Here is a 16,561-nt window from a genome sequence, read left to right on the forward strand (position 1 = left end):
AAAACTGTCCTAGGGCTTTAATTGGAATTATGCTAAATCTACAGGTCGATTTTAGGAGAAAGGACATCTTTACTAAGTTGGGTCTTCCAATCCATGAGCATGGTATGTGTCACCATTTATTTAGGTTTTCTTTGATTGCTTGCATCAGCATTTTATAATTTTTCAGCATAAAGTTTCTGCGTTTTGTTAGATTTATACCTAAATTTTTTGGAGCTCTTGTAAATGGTATTGTCTTTTTTAATTTTCAGCTTCCAATTATGTATTACTCATATAGAAATGGGATTGGTTTCTGTGTGTTGCCCTTGTAATGTGTGACCTTATTAAACTCACCCAGTTCTGGAAGGTTTTTGGTTGAGTCTTTGGGATTTTCTATATAAACAATCATGTCGTTTGTGCACAGAGCCAGTTTTATTTCTTCCTTTCTAATCTGGTATGCCTTTTCTTCCTTTCTCTTGCCTTAACCGCACTGGCTAGGACTTCCATTACAGTACTGAACAAGAGGAGTCAGAGCGTATGTCTCTGCTGTGTGCCCAGTCTTAGGAAAACAGTCTATGGCCATTAAATACGATGAGAACGACAGACTTTTTGATGTTGCCCTTCATCAGGTTAGGAAAGTTTCCCTCCATTACCACTTTGCTGACAGTTTTTAATCATAATTAGCTGTTGATTTTTGTCAAATGCTTTTCTGTGTCACTTAGTATGATCATGTTGTGCGTCTCACTGGTTGATCTTTTGACTAACGAATCAGTTTGAGTTCTTGGGATAAACTCCACTTGGTCAGTGTGTGTTATTCTTTTTATATGTTGCTGGATTTAATATTTTATTAATGATTTTTATGTTTAAGTTCATGAGGCACACTGGTGTATACTTTTTTTTCTGTATTGTCTTTGTCTGGCTTTAGTACCAGAGTGATGTGTTGGGAGGCATTCCCTCTTCCTTTACTGGATTCTCCAGTAAAACTACCTGGGCCTGAAGATTTCTTTTTGCAAGGTTGACTAAAATGTCCATTTATATTCCAAAACTTTTTTTTAAGGTATCAGGAATAATATCTTAATTTGGCAAACTTCTCACTCCCATGGTTATCACATCAAACCTTACTCCTCTGCCTAGCTAATAAGTCTAGCCTTCCATTTAACAAGGTTCTCTATTCCTGTCATTCCTGTTAAAACCCACATGCGTCACATCTCGCTACCTATAAATGGCCTGCTTGTCCGCATCCATTGGCGTCTGGGACCCCACGGGTGGGGGGCTCACTCCTTCCACATCAGGTTCAGAGCAGTTGGGATCTTGCTCCGTTTTTAACTCTGTTACTACTTGCATCTGTGAAAGGAGGAGAGAATTCTGGTTACTAAACATAAAATAAACTGCTACTAAGTACTCTATTCTCAAACAGAAACAGAAATGCAACAGGAGTGGTAAATTGTTAGACAGCTGGATGACTGGCAGTAATACATAAAAAACACTACCAACAAAATTCCTTTGAATTTAATATGTTTTGAAAACGGCTAAAACAAAGGTCAAATTTCCAAATCATATTGAAAACTGTGAGGACCGGTATCCGTGAAATGCTTATGATTTTCAAAAACACACTACTACACAGCGCTGAAGGGAAGCGGCACATAAATAACCTTTCCACTGTCTCTGCCTGCTCTAGATGCTCACGCTGAGTAAGAGAAGTGCACACGAGTAGTTAAAACTCTTATCTTGTCACAAAAACAACTCAGACCCTATATTCTAAATTCTCCCCTATCTACTCTTACATTTCAGGAATACATAATCTATCCAAATTTTGAGAAAAAGTCACTGTATTCAGAAGGCAAAGACCAGCTGTGTTTAAAGAAATAGTATTAAACATAAGAGGAAGCCTTAAAGATATTATAAATTGCTTTCAACTAGCTATTTGGTTTGTAACTTAGGTGAAAAGTATTTAAATCCTTAAGCATAAAGAATTCGGTTTACAGAAAGAAATCCCAAAATGCTGCAGGAACCTTGTAATTATCCGTGAGCAGATCGCCAGCCCCCTCAGCTTCTTCAGGACCACCCCTCGCTGACAGGACTCTGTCCTCAAGGAAGCAGCCCGGTGGGGGCCCTCGGGGAAGGGGCTTATTCCCACGCAGCGGGGGAGAGCCAGCATCCTGCCACGAACCCGGCACCTAACAGCCAGGGCTGGTCACAGGCCCCAGGGGCTGTGTCGCAGGGGAGACCCTGGCGCCGCACTTGCCTCTCGGTGGTCCAGATAGGCAGGGACGCCTCTGTGCCTCTGCCTTTAGATGGTGCAGTGGGCCCGGGAGAGGGTTTCCCTCTCTCTCTCGAAAAACAAAACACTAAAGCAACTAACTAAAGCCCAATCAAACACAACTTTCTGGTAGGAAATCTGACAGTAGTATAAAAAAGCCTTAAAAGATTTATTTCAGGTTTTTATTTTTTTTTAAAGATTTTATTTATTTATTTGACAGAGAGAGACACAGCGAGAGAGGGAACACAAGCAGGGGGAGTGGGAGAGGGAGAAGCAGACCTCCCATGGAGCAGGGAGCCTGATGCGGGCTCGATCCCAGGACCCTGGGATCCTGACCTGAGCCGAAGGCAGCCGCCTAACGACTGAGCCACCCAGGCACCTATTTCAGGTTTAAAAAAAAAAAAAAATGAGTGTGGAAGAAAGAGAAACCTAAATGTCGGAGACATGGCCAAGGAAATTGGGCATATCTATACTGTAGGATAGGAAATGTTTAAAATAATGTTCGCCAAGAGTTTTCCACGTCAAGGGAAAAGCGAGGCTCCTTCCCTCCCTGTGCCTGGCACTGCGCAGGACACGGCCACCTCAGTCACCTCCAGGCACAGACCTGCTGGAGGAGGAGACTCCCGGCAGGATCTGCCAGCAGGGCATCAGGGGGACCAGTGGAGGAAGGACGGGAGGCAGGTGGCAAGTGGGGAGGGACCAAGGCAGGCTGGGAAGTCTTCATAGGAAGCGATGGAAGCAAAGACCTGCAGGACCAGAGGGCCCTGGCCAAGCTGCTCCTTGAGGCAAGAGCCAAGGGAAGAGCCAGGGCCAGGGCCGCAGGGCAGGGATGCCCAGAAGTGGGGTGCAGAGGTGAGGACAAGGGCAATGCAGGGTCCTCAAGGCAGGGCTCAGCAGGTGGAGAGAGGGACAACACTAGCTTTGCATTTTAGAAACAAAATCACTTGGAAATATCCAAGGACTTCCAGGTGCAGAGAGCACCCCCATGCCTCAATTCCCCTAAGAAGCTAAGACACTTAAACAAAAAGCCAACAACAACAACAACAAGCCAACAAAAACAAAGTCTGTGCAACAGGAACCAAAGCAGGAATGCACAGAACTGGCCACCAAGGAAAGACACAACAGAAGAGGGAGGGAGCCTCAGGTCCCAGGCGCCACCTGCAACTTCACTGATGCAGGGCTGTGACCTCATTCGGGCCAGTCCCCCCGGCCTTGTTGTGACCCAGCTCACTTCGAGTAGGGAGAAAAGGGGCCTCTGGGCCTTCTTCTACCACCTCCTGACTACAGGAAGCAGGAAGCAAAGACTGGAAGGTCTTCGACGAAATAAACTCCAGGGCTCCACAGTCAGAGGGGGACTGGACCCCATTCTGAACACAAAGAGCATCCCAAGACCTCAGGTGTCCCAAGAGAGGCTGCTCAGGCCTCGGCTGTGCTTCTCCCATCCCTGCCTCCCCAGTTCCTTCAGGGCACAGAACACCAAACACCCAGACCTTCAACCGCAGCTGCAAGGAACACCAAGTCCACGGACAGTGGGAGGGCAGGCAAGAGGCTGTCCAGGCACGGCCACACAACAGGAGCGGACAGCACAGCAACGATGCTGCCCAGACAAATGGGACAGGCCCCCCGCCGCTCACGCCTGGGGAGGGGAAACACCGTGGTTCCCACTCAGGTCAGCAACCGGTCATCCAGCTTTCCTCAACACCCGGCTTTTCTTTAAAAGCAACAACACTCATTAGCACGGACATCAAAAAGGGAAATTCCCAATGAACTATGACTTAGGGGAGTCACAATTACTAGCAACTTGGTATCAGTGGAGGAAATGATTTGAATAACTCTATAGCGAGCCTTTCTAGCACCAGCACATGATCAATGCATCATATCCTTAAAATTGAGCCTGCAACCTCACGAAACTGAATTATAAATATACAAAGCATCGGTCGTGTTTCAGTACCCGATCCACGGACTGTATTTAGAATGTGGAATAAAGCTCAGGCGCTCACTTGTTGCCCATCTTGATAGCTGTCTATGCTTAATGTCTGTGTAGCCATCATGGTTAATGAGTTTTATAATAAAACATCACATCATCTTGAGTCAAAAGCAAATGGTGTCTGAGGAAACAAAAGCAGAAAAGTGTCAGTTAATAATTGCAGAGCATTTTTGGTCCCTTTATTCCCCAGCATCCATATACTTTTTTAAAATGCGTATTTTCACACGGAGAGGAAAGAAGCACTCTACTACGTTATAAGCCAACCCCCTCAGCCTGATCCTGCTCACTTGGTGGCCCCGAGTTTCCATGTGCTCCAGGCCTGGACTTGTTCTCACAGTTTTTACCCACCTGGATGCATTCCCTCTAGTAACTGTCTACACGTGCAGGACACCGTCCTGGGCCCGGGGCTGCGACAGGGAGTCGGCGAGGGCCAGGGGACCAGGCCACACAGAAGGGGCGCATCAGGCAGCCCCTGCACAGACTGAGGGCGGGCTGTGGGGACAGAGCGGGAGCCAGAGGCCCCCCAGCTGTGCGATGGGGCAGCCCTTCTGGGAAGAGACCTGGCGACTGTGAGGTCGCGGAGACCGGATGGAAGACAGGAATGACAAAGGGCACTCTCCTGAAATCTGTATGTAGGAGCAGATGGAAATAATGGTTCATTTACTTGATGACAAGGCAAAGCTTCAAAGTAAGACTAATTCGAGGGGGGGCTACGCCGAGCCCCCCCCATGAACACCTGCAATGTGGCACAGGAACAGGTCAAGGGCAGTTATGCCACTCGTTCAGCACTGGCTGGACCACGGAAGGTCACCAGGGGAAGTAATGCTTTGGGAGACCGTGTTCAGTGGGAGAAATCCAGTCCAAGACTAGCGAGTCGGGGAAGGAGCGAGAAGCCTGTCCCGATGCCCAGCCCACTACCAGCAGCAGTGGCTGCAAAAGTCAGCCCAGTTCCTACGTGCTTCAGCATCTTAACCCACTCAGTGCTTGCACCCTCCCTGAAGGCAGGTTCTCCCGGGGGGGCCACTCTACCCTGAGGAGTCTGAGTAACAGGGCCAAGACTGCAGAGCTGGCCAGGCTGCCAGGAAGTCCAGGGCCTCCCACCTGCCCGGGGAGCCAGCATGAGGTGGGGGCTCACATGACCTCGTGAAAAGCCAAGGGGCAAATGAGGTTACCCTCCTTCCTTCAGCAAATGCTCATGCCTCAAGTACCATCCTGTGCTCTGGGGGAGCATGGGCTCCGGCGGAGACAGGCATCAACCCGTCACCACTCACACAGGGTGTTGGGGAGGTGGTAGGCACCAACAGGTCGCCTTGCACACGGGTGTCAGGAGGCGATGAGGACAACCAGGCAGGGACAGAGAAGACTGGGGGAGGGTCAGTAAAAGTGCCTGCGGGAGACACTCGGAGGCAGGAGGACCAGAAGGAGCCACAGTGTGGTGTGTGAGACGGACAGCTGGTGTGGCTGGGCAGGCTGGTGAAGGAGAAGGGGAAGGTAAGGGAGCAGGACGCACAGGACCGGGTCCCACAGACTCTCACGGGCCACGGGCCCCCCTGTCTTGGGGGCACAGGGAACCATGGGAGGGTCTGAGCAGAAGGGGGCCATGACAGGGGCACCAGGACAGGTGTGCAGCCGTGGACAGGCAGGGGGCCATGCGGGGTTCCCACCTGAGCAACCAGCAGAGCAGAGCCGCATGTCCCAAAATGGAGCAGACGGAGAGGAGCAGGTTCTGTGGCCTGGGAGGAGAAAGCAAGCGTCGGGACATTTTAGGTTTGAGATGCTTCTCACACAAATTCTGAACAAACAAGACTGTGACAGAAATGCAAACTCGGTGACCATCAGGGTGTGCCTGGTGCAAGGAGAGGGTTGAACGGTGTCCTCCGGGAGATCGCCAAATCCCAGCCCCTCGTCCTTGCAAATGGGACCTTCTCTAGAACAAGGGTCTTTACGCAGGTAATTATGTGAAGGGTCTTAAGATGAGATTATCCTGGATTTAGGGGAGGCCCTAAATCCAATGACTGGTGTCCCTTAAGAGTGGGGAGAGGAAGGGCGCCTGGGTGGCTCAGATGGTTAAGCGTCTGCCTTCGGCTCAGGTCATGATCCTGGAGTCCTGGGATCGAGTCCCGCATCGGGCTCCCTGCTCGGCAGGGAGTCTGCTTCTCCCTCTGACCCTCCTCCCTCTCCTGCTCTCTGTCTCTCGTTCTCTCTCAAATAAATAAATAAAATCTTAAAAAAAAAAAAAAAAAAGAGTGGGGAGAGGAAGATCTGAGACATACAGAGGGGAACGCCATGTGAAGACAGAAGCCAAGACTGGGCTGATGTTGCCACAAGCCAAGAACGCCTGGATCCACCAGGAGCTGAAAGAGATTCCAGGCTGATTTCAGGTTCTGGCCACCAGAGTCGCAAGTTTCGTCCACCCGGTTTGTGGGACTTTGTTCTGGCAGCTCCAGGACACTGAGTCAGTATGTAGAGCCTCCAGCTTGGGTGAGGCCACCCCGGAGAGAGGGGGTGGACCACACGAGAGTCAGGAGGTCGGGACATCTTGGACACCCTGCTCAGAATGGGGAGCGGCAGTCGGCAGGACAGGAATAGAACCAAGTGGTGCCGCTGACGCCAGCGGAGGCGGCGGATGGACGAGGGGACGTCAGCCACGTCACCGCAGCTGACCACGGCCATGGGGACCTGCAGGGGTGTGTCCGTGTGCTGGGGAGAGGAAGGGCCTGACTGGAGTGGGCAGGACGTGGCCAGCCCAAGGCTAGGAAGTGAACTCATGTGGACTCATTACTCAAGTTGCCCTCTCTGCCCCCGGCACCCCCAACCCTGAGATGGACGCAAACCTGTCACTGCGCACCTCCCAGTGGTCTTTGCCTTGACCAAAAGCTGGCCGTCGTCCTAGCATCTTGCCTTCCCCTCCACCCCAGGGCAGTGACTCCAACCAGCACTCCCCGCCCCAACCTTGATCACAGTAGGGGCTCATGTGAACCTCTGGTCTTGCCCTCCTCCCCTCCACCATCCACCTTTCAGAAATGCAAATCTGGTGAAAACCCCCCTGCAGGCCAAGTCCGTGGGCGGCAGCACCCCGGCCAGCCCTCCGACTCAGAGCTGTGCCAACAGTCAGAGGGCACCACGCTATTCTCTCCCCAGCCCGGCGCTCCCCCAGCTGGCCAGTTCTGCTGGAACACTCTGGCCTTCTCTGGGCCTGGCCAGCTCGCAAATATGCCTCATCATCCACATGGCTGTCCCCAGTCTGCCCAGCGGCTCGCCCGCACCTGGCGTGTGCACCTCTCCCGGGGCCTCGTGTCCAGCCCGTGCTTAGGGCTGCGGTAGCTCGTGGTTTCCCTCCACGCTATGCATTCCTTAAGGGCCAAGGACCCTGTCCTGCTGTGGCCCCGATGACCAGCACCATCTCTGATCATGACGTACAGGGTTGACCATCGACCGCATGGTCTGGACACCTGGCTCACCCCAGCTCTGCCTGCCCCGGTGCCCACATCAACGGGCTGCGCTCTCAGCCTCATCTAATCTCTGTCACTGTCACTTTCGTGGCTGCTGGCACGAAAACTCCCACAGCCGGCCTACGCCTGAGTCAACCCCGGTCTGCAGAGAGCAGGGCAGCCACTGGTTCGCAATGCCAGTGACTGTTGAACCAGAAGAACAGCAGAGGCTTTGTGGGAGGATCCAAGTCCCCAGTCCCCGCGTCACCCGTCAGTCAATGGAAAGCCACCCTCTCTCAGTGAACATCTGCAGAACAGGCAGATGGAAAAGTAACTCCCTGATTTCTCAGCTTTACCTTCTCAGTCATGGAGACCTCGGGCCAGTGCATCTGTGCAGGGGGCTGCTTCCACATGTTTTATCTAACCCCACACAAATGCAGCAGGGGGGTGCGAGCGCCGCCTTCCAGAGCAGGCACGCCAGACCAGGAGACATGCCCAGAAAGTGATGGGGCCAACACAGGACCTGGCTCTGGGTGACCAGGGGCTCATTTTCTCAGAGCTGCACAGTGGAAATGGAGGTTTCCCTCCAACAGCCATCTGAAAGTCTGAGACTATTCAAAGTGGAAAAGAAAATATTTTATAAAACTTCCATTTAAAGAATAGCTAAACTAAGGAAAAAAGACATGTCCCTCCCCTGGCTGTGCCGGCCGTGGGAGCCAAGCCCTGAGCTGCCTCTGTTAACTCCACTGACGTACACCTTCCAGGATACGGCCCAACGCCGGATCTGACTCTACAGCAGACAGTTCTAGATCAAAACCATGCCGGCCCAGAAATACCCGTGTCAGAAGAAGTCTGCATCTACTCATTTATTGGTGTCAGAACTTACACCGGCTTTCATGCAGTTATGCTAATTCCAAATAGCAGCAACTGAAGAGAAATGAGCAGGGCCCTGCATGAGCTTCATCTGGAGGGTCTCCTCTCCTGGGTAAACCCTGCCACATGTGCAGGTGGCCATGTGGCCCTCACTGCCTTGCCCACAGGGACTTAGGCACAGGAAGTGGGGCCGATCCAGAGGCCCCGAGTCTCCTGCACTAACCCACTATTCTAGAATCGATGTGACGTTCAACCACAAAGCAAAGCCCATAGGAGACGAGGCGGTACCGCATCCACCCGTATCCCTCCCCACGCGCATCAGCAGTGCCCTGTGTTCAACTTTGAAACCGTTCTTCCTCACATGACAGGAAGAGGCTTCACTTCATTTAGGCACGATGTCACAAACACACCTGATGCATGAGACACTCTTGGCAAGAACACCTACCAAGAGCCTCCTGCAACAATCCAGTGACTCAGATTTTAAAAGTAACTTCCTTGGGTTTTTTGTTTGTTTAGTTAAAGGATAGGCAGATTTTTAAGATTGGGAAAGATGGGGATGCCTGGGTGGCTCCGTCAGTGAGGCGTCTGCCTTCGGCTCGGGTCCCGGGGTCCTGGGATCAAGCCCCGCATCGGGCTCCCTGCTCAGCAGGGAGTCTGCTTCTCCCTCCACCAGCCATTCCCCCTGCTTGGTGCTCAATCTCTCTCTGACAAATAAATAAATAAATCTTAAAAAAAAAAAAAAAAAGATTGGGAAAAGATGTTCCAGTTTGAGAAGACACATAAATATACAGTGAATAAATATAGGGCTGTCAGTGCAGAGAAGGGAGCAACACATAGAGACACTGAAGGGCTCAAATGAGCCCTGCTTTCCTGGAGTGGACATGGAGCTGTTCGTATGAATTCATATGTTGAACACACACAGACATATGGAAATAGAGGCACACCTCACCTACACACACATACACATGGGAAGCATGTGCACACACTTCCCCAGCCCTGTCCACTGAGAGGGTTGAGAAGCAGGGACAGCCAGTAGCAAGGAGTCAGTATCCAGATCTTGGTCGATAAATATCATTCCCCAATACAAAGAATTAGGGCTCCTTAGAGAAGTGGCTGATTTGATTCCAGGGCTGGGGCAGTAAAAGTATAAGATGAGCCTGAAACCTGTGCTCAAAACAATTACGGGGGAAATGTCAAAAGGAAAGACAAACCAGCTTGTAGAAGCTCTCACTGGCCAAAAGCGGGACAATGTGAGCAATGACATATGATAGTAGTTGGGAGTAAAACAAGAATCTGTTGAGTCCAATAAAATATCTAGGAATAAACCTAACCAAAGAGATGAAACACCTGTACTCTGAAAACTATAAAACACTGATGAAAGAAACTGAAGATGACACAAAGACATGGAAAAACATTCCATGCTCATGGATTGGAAGAACAAATATTGTTAAAATGTCTATGCTACCTGAGGCGCCTGGGTGGCTCTGTCAGTTAAGGAACTGCCTTCAGTTCAGGTCATAATCCCCAGGGACCTGGGATCGAGCCCCACATCGGGCTCCCTGCTCAGCGGGGAGCCTGCTTCTCCCTCTCCCTCTGCCTGCCGCTTCCCCTGCCTGTGCTCTCTCTGCGTCAAATAAATAAAATCTTTTTTAAAAATGTCCATACTACCCAAAGCAATCTACACATTTAATGCAATCCCTATCAAATTCCAACAGCATTTTTCATAGAACTAGAAAAAACAAGCCTAAAATTTGTATGGAACCACAAAAGAATCGCCAAAGCATTCTTTTTTTTTTTTTTTAAGATTTAATTTATTTGACAGAGAAAGACACAGTGAGAGAGGGAACACAAGCAGGGGGAGTGGGAGAGGGAGAAGCAGGCCTCCCGCTGAGCAGGGAGCCCGATGCGGGGCTCGATCCCAGGACCCTGGGACCACGACCTAAGCCGAAGGCAGACGCTTCACGACTGAGCCACCTAGGCGCCCCAAGAATTGCCAAGGCATTCCTGAAAAAGAAAAGCAAAGCTAGAGGCATCACAATTCCAGACTTCAAGCTCCTTACAAAGCTGTAGTCATCAAGACAGTATGGTACTGGCACAAAAATAGACACACAGCTCAACAGAACAGAATAGAAAACCCAGAAAAGAACCTATAACTCTATGGTCAATTAATCTTCAACCAAGCAGGAGAAAACATCCCATGGAAAAAAGACAGTCTCTTCAACAAATGATGTTGGGAAAACTGGTCAGCTACATGCAAAAGAATGAAACTGGACCACTTTCTTACACCATACACAAAAATAAATTCAAAATGGGTTAAGACCTAAATGTGAAACCTGAAACCATAAAAACCCTAGAAGAGAGCACAGGCAGTAATTTCTGTGATATCTGCCATAACAATGTGTTTCTAGATGTGTCTCCTGAGGCAAGGGAAACAAAAGCAAAATTAAACTACTGGGATTCCATCAAAAAAAAAAAAACAACTTCTTCACAGCAAAAGAAACAATCAACAAAACCAAAAGACAACCTACAGAATGGGAGAAGATACTTGCAAATGACATACCTGAAAAAGGGTTATTATCTAAAATAGTTAAAGAACTTATAAAACTCAACACCCAAAACCAAACACTCCAATTAAAAACTGGGAAGACAAGAATAGACATTTCTCCAAAGACGACATCCAAATGGCCAACAGACACACTCATCATCAGGGAAATGCAAATCAAAACCACAATGAGATACCACCTCACACCTGTCACAATGGCTAAAATCAATAACACAAGAAACGACAGATGTTGGCGAGGATGCAGAGAAACCCTCGTGCATTGCTGGTGGGAATGCAAGCTGGTGCAGCCACTCTGGAGAACAGTGAGGTTCCTCAAAAAGTTAAAAACAGAGCTACCCTACAATCCAGCAAACACACCACTGGGTATTTTACAAAAACACTAATTCAAGAGGAGTCAAGATGGAGGAGGAGTAGGGGACCCTAATTTTGTCTGGAATTCAGCTAGATAGTTATCAAATCATTCTGAACACCTGCAAAATCAACTGGAGATCTGAGAAAAGAATTGCTACAATTCTACAAATAGAAAAGCGACCACTTTTTGCAAGGTAGGAAGTGCAGAGACGTGAATCCAAGGCGATATATCGGAAGATAAACCGCGGGAGGAGGGAGCCTCCATAAGCAGCTATGGGAAAGTGTAAGCAGTGGAACACAAAATCGTAACTTTTAGAAGTCTGCCTGAAAGGCGCTCAACAGGGCCAAGCAGGCCAGAATCCCAGGTGGGACAGCGTGGACTCAGGGTCCCCGGGGTCACAAAAAGAACAGGGGTGCCCAAGGGTGGCAGAGTTCCCAGGCATCGGAGCAGAAATCGACTGCGATCAGCGAGACCAGGCGCCAGCTTTCTGCTTGGTGTTGCCATAAACTGAGAACCACTGCAGGGTCGGGTAACCACTTTCCAAGCAGGGACCCAGCAAGCAGCAGAACCAGGATGAGACACCCCCCTCCGTGGCCCAGGAAGAGCGACGTGGGTGCATACCACAGGAGTCTGCAGTTTGGAGACTCCAGACGGGGTCGCGTGCCTGAGATAAAAACTCCCAGTCACAGGCTGGGTAAACACAGGAGAATGACTGACTGCTTTTCTGTGGGGGCTTGTGAAGAGTGGGGGGTGTGAATTTCAGCTCCAGGGCTGGAGATCAGGGTGCCACCACTTTCATCCCCCACATGGCTCTGGAGCCGCTTATATGAGCCAGGCATCCTGTAAGCAGGGTACAACTCTGCCAGAGCAAAGACACCTGACAATCAGCGTAACAGGCCCCTCTCCCAGATCAGCAGAACTTCAGGCTATACCACGTTTACCGGATCATACAGAACTGCAAGACTCCAGCTCTTGGAGAAAACAGTATATAGCATTCGTGGTTTTTTCTTTAGTCTTTCAGTTTTATATTTTATTTCCTTTTTAGCTATTTTCTTATATTATCAATTCTTTTTTTTAAGTCTTTAATTTTCATTTTTACATTTACATTCCATACGTATTTTTCATTTCTGGCTTCCTTTCATTGTATTCAATTTTATTTTTGTATATATATAAGTTTTCCTTTCCTATTTTGAGATCTAGTTTATTGTTCTGTTTTAACTTCTTGTTTGATTCTTTTTTTTTTTTTTGGTTTCTGTTCTCTTCTGATTTGTTTAGTGTGTATTTTTCTGGTGTCATAGTTGCTATTTCTGTATTTTCTCTCTCTTTCATCTATTCTTTTCTGGACATAATGACAAGACGGAAGAACTCACCCCAAAAGAGAGAACAAGAGGCAGTACTCACTGCCAAGGATTTAGTCAATATGGATATTAGTAAAATGTCAGAGCTAGAATTCAGAATAACAATTATAAAGATACTAGCTGGGCTTGAAAAAAGCATAGAAGACACTAGAGAAATAAAAGAACTAAAATCTAATCAGGTAAAAATGAAAAAGGCTATTACTGAGATGCAATCAAAAGTGGAGGCTCTGCTAGGATAAATGAGGCAGAAGAGAGTTAATGATATAGAAGACAAAATGATGGAGAATAAGGAAGCTGAGGAAAAGAGAGATAAACAACTACTGGATCACGAGGGAAGGATTCAAAAGATCAGTGATTCCATAAAGTGAAACAACAGTAGAATAATTGGGGTCCCAGAGGAAGAGGAAAGAAAGAGTGGGGTAGAAGGATTATTTGAACAAATTATAGCTGAGAACTTCCCTAATCTGGCAAAGGAAACAGGCATTCAAGTCCAGGAGGCACAGAGAACCATCTCCCCCCTCAAAAATCAATAAAAACAGGTCTACACCTCCACATATAGTAGTGAAGCTTGCCATAATAGTGAAGCTTGCAAATTTCAGAGATAAAGAGAAAATCCTGAAAGCAGCTCAGGACAAGAGGTCCTTAACCTACATGGCTAGAAACATAAGGTTGGCAGCAGACCGGTCCACAGAGACCTGGCAGGACAGGAATGGCATGATATATTTAGGGTGATAAATGAGAAAAATATGCAGCCAAGAATACTTTATCCAGCTAGGATGACATTCAGAATAGAAAGAGAGATAGAGAGCTTCCAGGACAAACAGAAACTAAAAGAATTTGTGATCACTAAACCAGATCTGCAAGGAATATTAAAGGGGATCCTTTGAGTGAAGAGAGAGTCCAAAAGTAACAAAGACCAGAAAGGAACAGAGACAATATACAGAAACAGTGACTTCACAGGTAATACAACGGTACTAAGTTCATATCTTTCAATAATTACTCTGAATGTAAATGGGCTAAATGCTCCAATCAAAGGACACAGGGTATCAGTTTGGATAAAAAAAAAAAGACCCATTGATATGCTGTCTGCAAAGATGCCTCCAGATTGAAAGTGAGGGGGTAGAAAACCATTTACCATGCTAATGGACATCAAAAGAAAGCTGGGGTAGCAATCCTTACATCAGAGAAATGAGATTTTAAACCAAAAACTGTAATAAGAGATGAGGAAGGACACTACATCATAATAAAAGGGTCTATCCAACAAGAAGATCTAACAATTGTAAATATTTATGCCCCTAACATGGGAGCAGCCAATTATATAAACCAATTAATAACAAAATTAAAGAAACTCATTGATAATAATACAATAATAAGGGGACTTAGCACCCCACTCACAGCAATGGACAGATCATTAAGCAGAAGACCCAGGGCCGGATGGCTTCCCAAGGGAATTCTACCAAACATTTAAAGAAGAATTAATACCTATTCTTCTGAAGCTGTTTCAAAAAAACAGAAATGGAAAGAAAACTTCCAAACTCATACTATGAGGTCAGCATTACCTTGTTCCCAAAACCAGACAAAGAACCCACCAAAAAGGAGAATTACAGACCAATATCCCTGATAAACATGGATGCAGAAATTCTCACCAAAATACTAACCAATAGGATCCAACAGCACATTAAAAGGATTATTCACCAAGACCAAGTGGGATTTATTCCTGGGCTGCAAGTGTAGTTCAACATCTGAATCGGAAAAGAAGTCAAACTCTCACTCTTTGCAGATAACATGATACTCTATGTGGGAAACCCAAAAGACTCCACCACAAAACTGCTAGAACTCAAAGGAATTCAGCAAAGGGCAGGATACAGAATCAATGCACAGAAATCAGTTGCATTTCTATACACTACAGATACACTAACAATGAGACAGAAGAATGAGAAATTAAGTTATCAATCCCATCTATAATTGCACCAAAAACCATAAGATTCCTAGGAATAAACCTAACCAAAGAGGTAAAGGAAGGCTCTGTACTCTGAGAACTATAAAACACTTATGAAAGAAGTTGAGGAAGACAGGGGCGCCTGGGTGGCTCAGTCGTTAAGCGTCTGCCTTCGGCTCAGGTCATGATCCCAGGGTCCTGGGATCGAGCCCCGCACTGGGCTCCCTGCTCCGCGGGAAGCCTGTTTCTCCCTCTCTCTCTCCCCCTGCTTGTGATCCTGCTCTTACTGTGTCTCTCTCTGTCAAAGAAATAAATAAAATCTTTAAAAAAAAAAAAAAAAGAAGTTGAGGAAGACAGAAGGAGATGGAAAAACGTTCCATGCTCATGGATTGGAAGGAGAAATACTGTTAAAAGTCTATGCTACCCAGAGCAATCTATACATTCAATGCAATCCCTATCAAACTACCATCAATATTTTTTCACAGAGCTGGAACCAAATGATCCTAAAATTTATATGGAACCCAAAAGACCCCGAATAGCCAAAGGGAAGTTGAAAAAGAAAAGCAAAACTGGCGGCATCACAATTCTGGACTTCAAGCTCTATTACAAAGCTGTCATCATCAAGACAGTATGGTACTGGTACAAAATACAGACACATAGATAAATGGAACAGAATAGAAAACCCAGAAATGGACCCTCACCTCTATGGTCAACTAATTTTTGACAAAGCAGAAAAGAATATCCAATGGAAAGAAGACAGTCTCTTCAATAAATGGTGTTGGGAAAATTGGACAGCCACATGCAGAAGAATGAAACTGGACCATTTCCTTACACCATACACAAAAATAAACTCAAAATGGATGAAAGACCTTAATGTGAGATAGGAAACCATCAAAATCCTAGAGAACACAGGCAGCAACCTCTTTGACCTCAGCCACAGCAACTTCTTTTTTTAATTTAAATTCAATTAATTAACATATAATGTATTATTTGTTTCCGGGATACAGGTCTGTGAATCATCAGTCTTATATAATATCCAGTGCTCATTACAACAATACCCTCCCCAATGTCCATCACCCAGTTACCCCATCCCTCCCGCCCCCCTCCCCTCCAGCAACTTCTTGCTAGACACGCCTTCAAAGGCAAGGGAAACAAAAGCAAAAATGAACTATTGGGACTTCATCAAGATAAAAAGCTTTTGCTCAGCAAAGGAAACAGTCAACAAAACCAAAAGACAACCTACAGAATGGGAGAAGATATCTACAAATGTCTTATCGGATAAAAGGCTAGTATCCAAAATCTATAAAGAACTTACCAAACTCAACACCCAAAACAAATAATCCAGTCAAGAATTGGGCAGAACACATGAACAGACATTTCTCCAAAGAAGACATACAAATGGCCAACAGACACATGAAAAAATGCTCCACATCATTTGGTATCAGGGAAATACAAATCAAAACCACAATGAGATACCAGCTCACACCAGTCAGAATGGCTAAAACAAACAAGTCAAGAAACAACAGATGTTGGCGAGGTTGTGGAGAAAGGGGAACCCTCTTACACTGTTGGTGGGAATGCAAGCTGGTGCAGCCACTCTGGAGAACAGTATGCAGGATCCTCAAAAGTTGGAAACAGGGGCGCCTGGGTGGCTCAGTTGGTTAAGCGACTGCCTTCGGCTCAGGTCATGATCCTGGAGTCCCCGGATCGAGTCCCGCATCGGGCTCCCTGCTCAGCAGGGAGTCTGCTTCTCCCTCTGACCCTCCTCCCTCTCATATGCTCTCTCTCACTCTCTCAAATAAATAAAATCTTTAAAAAAAAA

General features: G+C 47.2%; 1 protein-coding gene across 1 annotated transcript in view; it reads right to left on the bottom strand.

Moving 5' to 3' along the window:
• The window catches only part of PKNOX1 (PBX/knotted 1 homeobox 1), a 47,314-nt gene that overhangs the window by 23,325 nt on the left and 7,428 nt on the right, over positions 1-16,561 (bottom strand). The window contains exons 2-4 of the mRNA XM_044913337.1: positions 5,888-5,956; positions 4,237-4,344; positions 1,193-1,320 (exon numbers count right to left, since the gene is read on the bottom strand). Of these exons, the coding sequence (XP_044769272.1) occupies positions 1,193-1,320; positions 4,237-4,287 (179 nt within the window). The 5' untranslated portion in view covers positions 4,288-4,344; positions 5,888-5,956. The remainder of the gene's footprint in view (positions 1-1,192; positions 1,321-4,236; positions 4,345-5,887; positions 5,957-16,561) is intronic.

The sequence above is a fragment of the Neomonachus schauinslandi genome, chromosome 1, assembly GCF_002201575.2.
Source record: "Neomonachus schauinslandi chromosome 1, ASM220157v2, whole genome shotgun sequence".
Taxonomy (NCBI): Eukaryota; Metazoa; Chordata; class Mammalia; order Carnivora; family Phocidae; genus Neomonachus; species Neomonachus schauinslandi.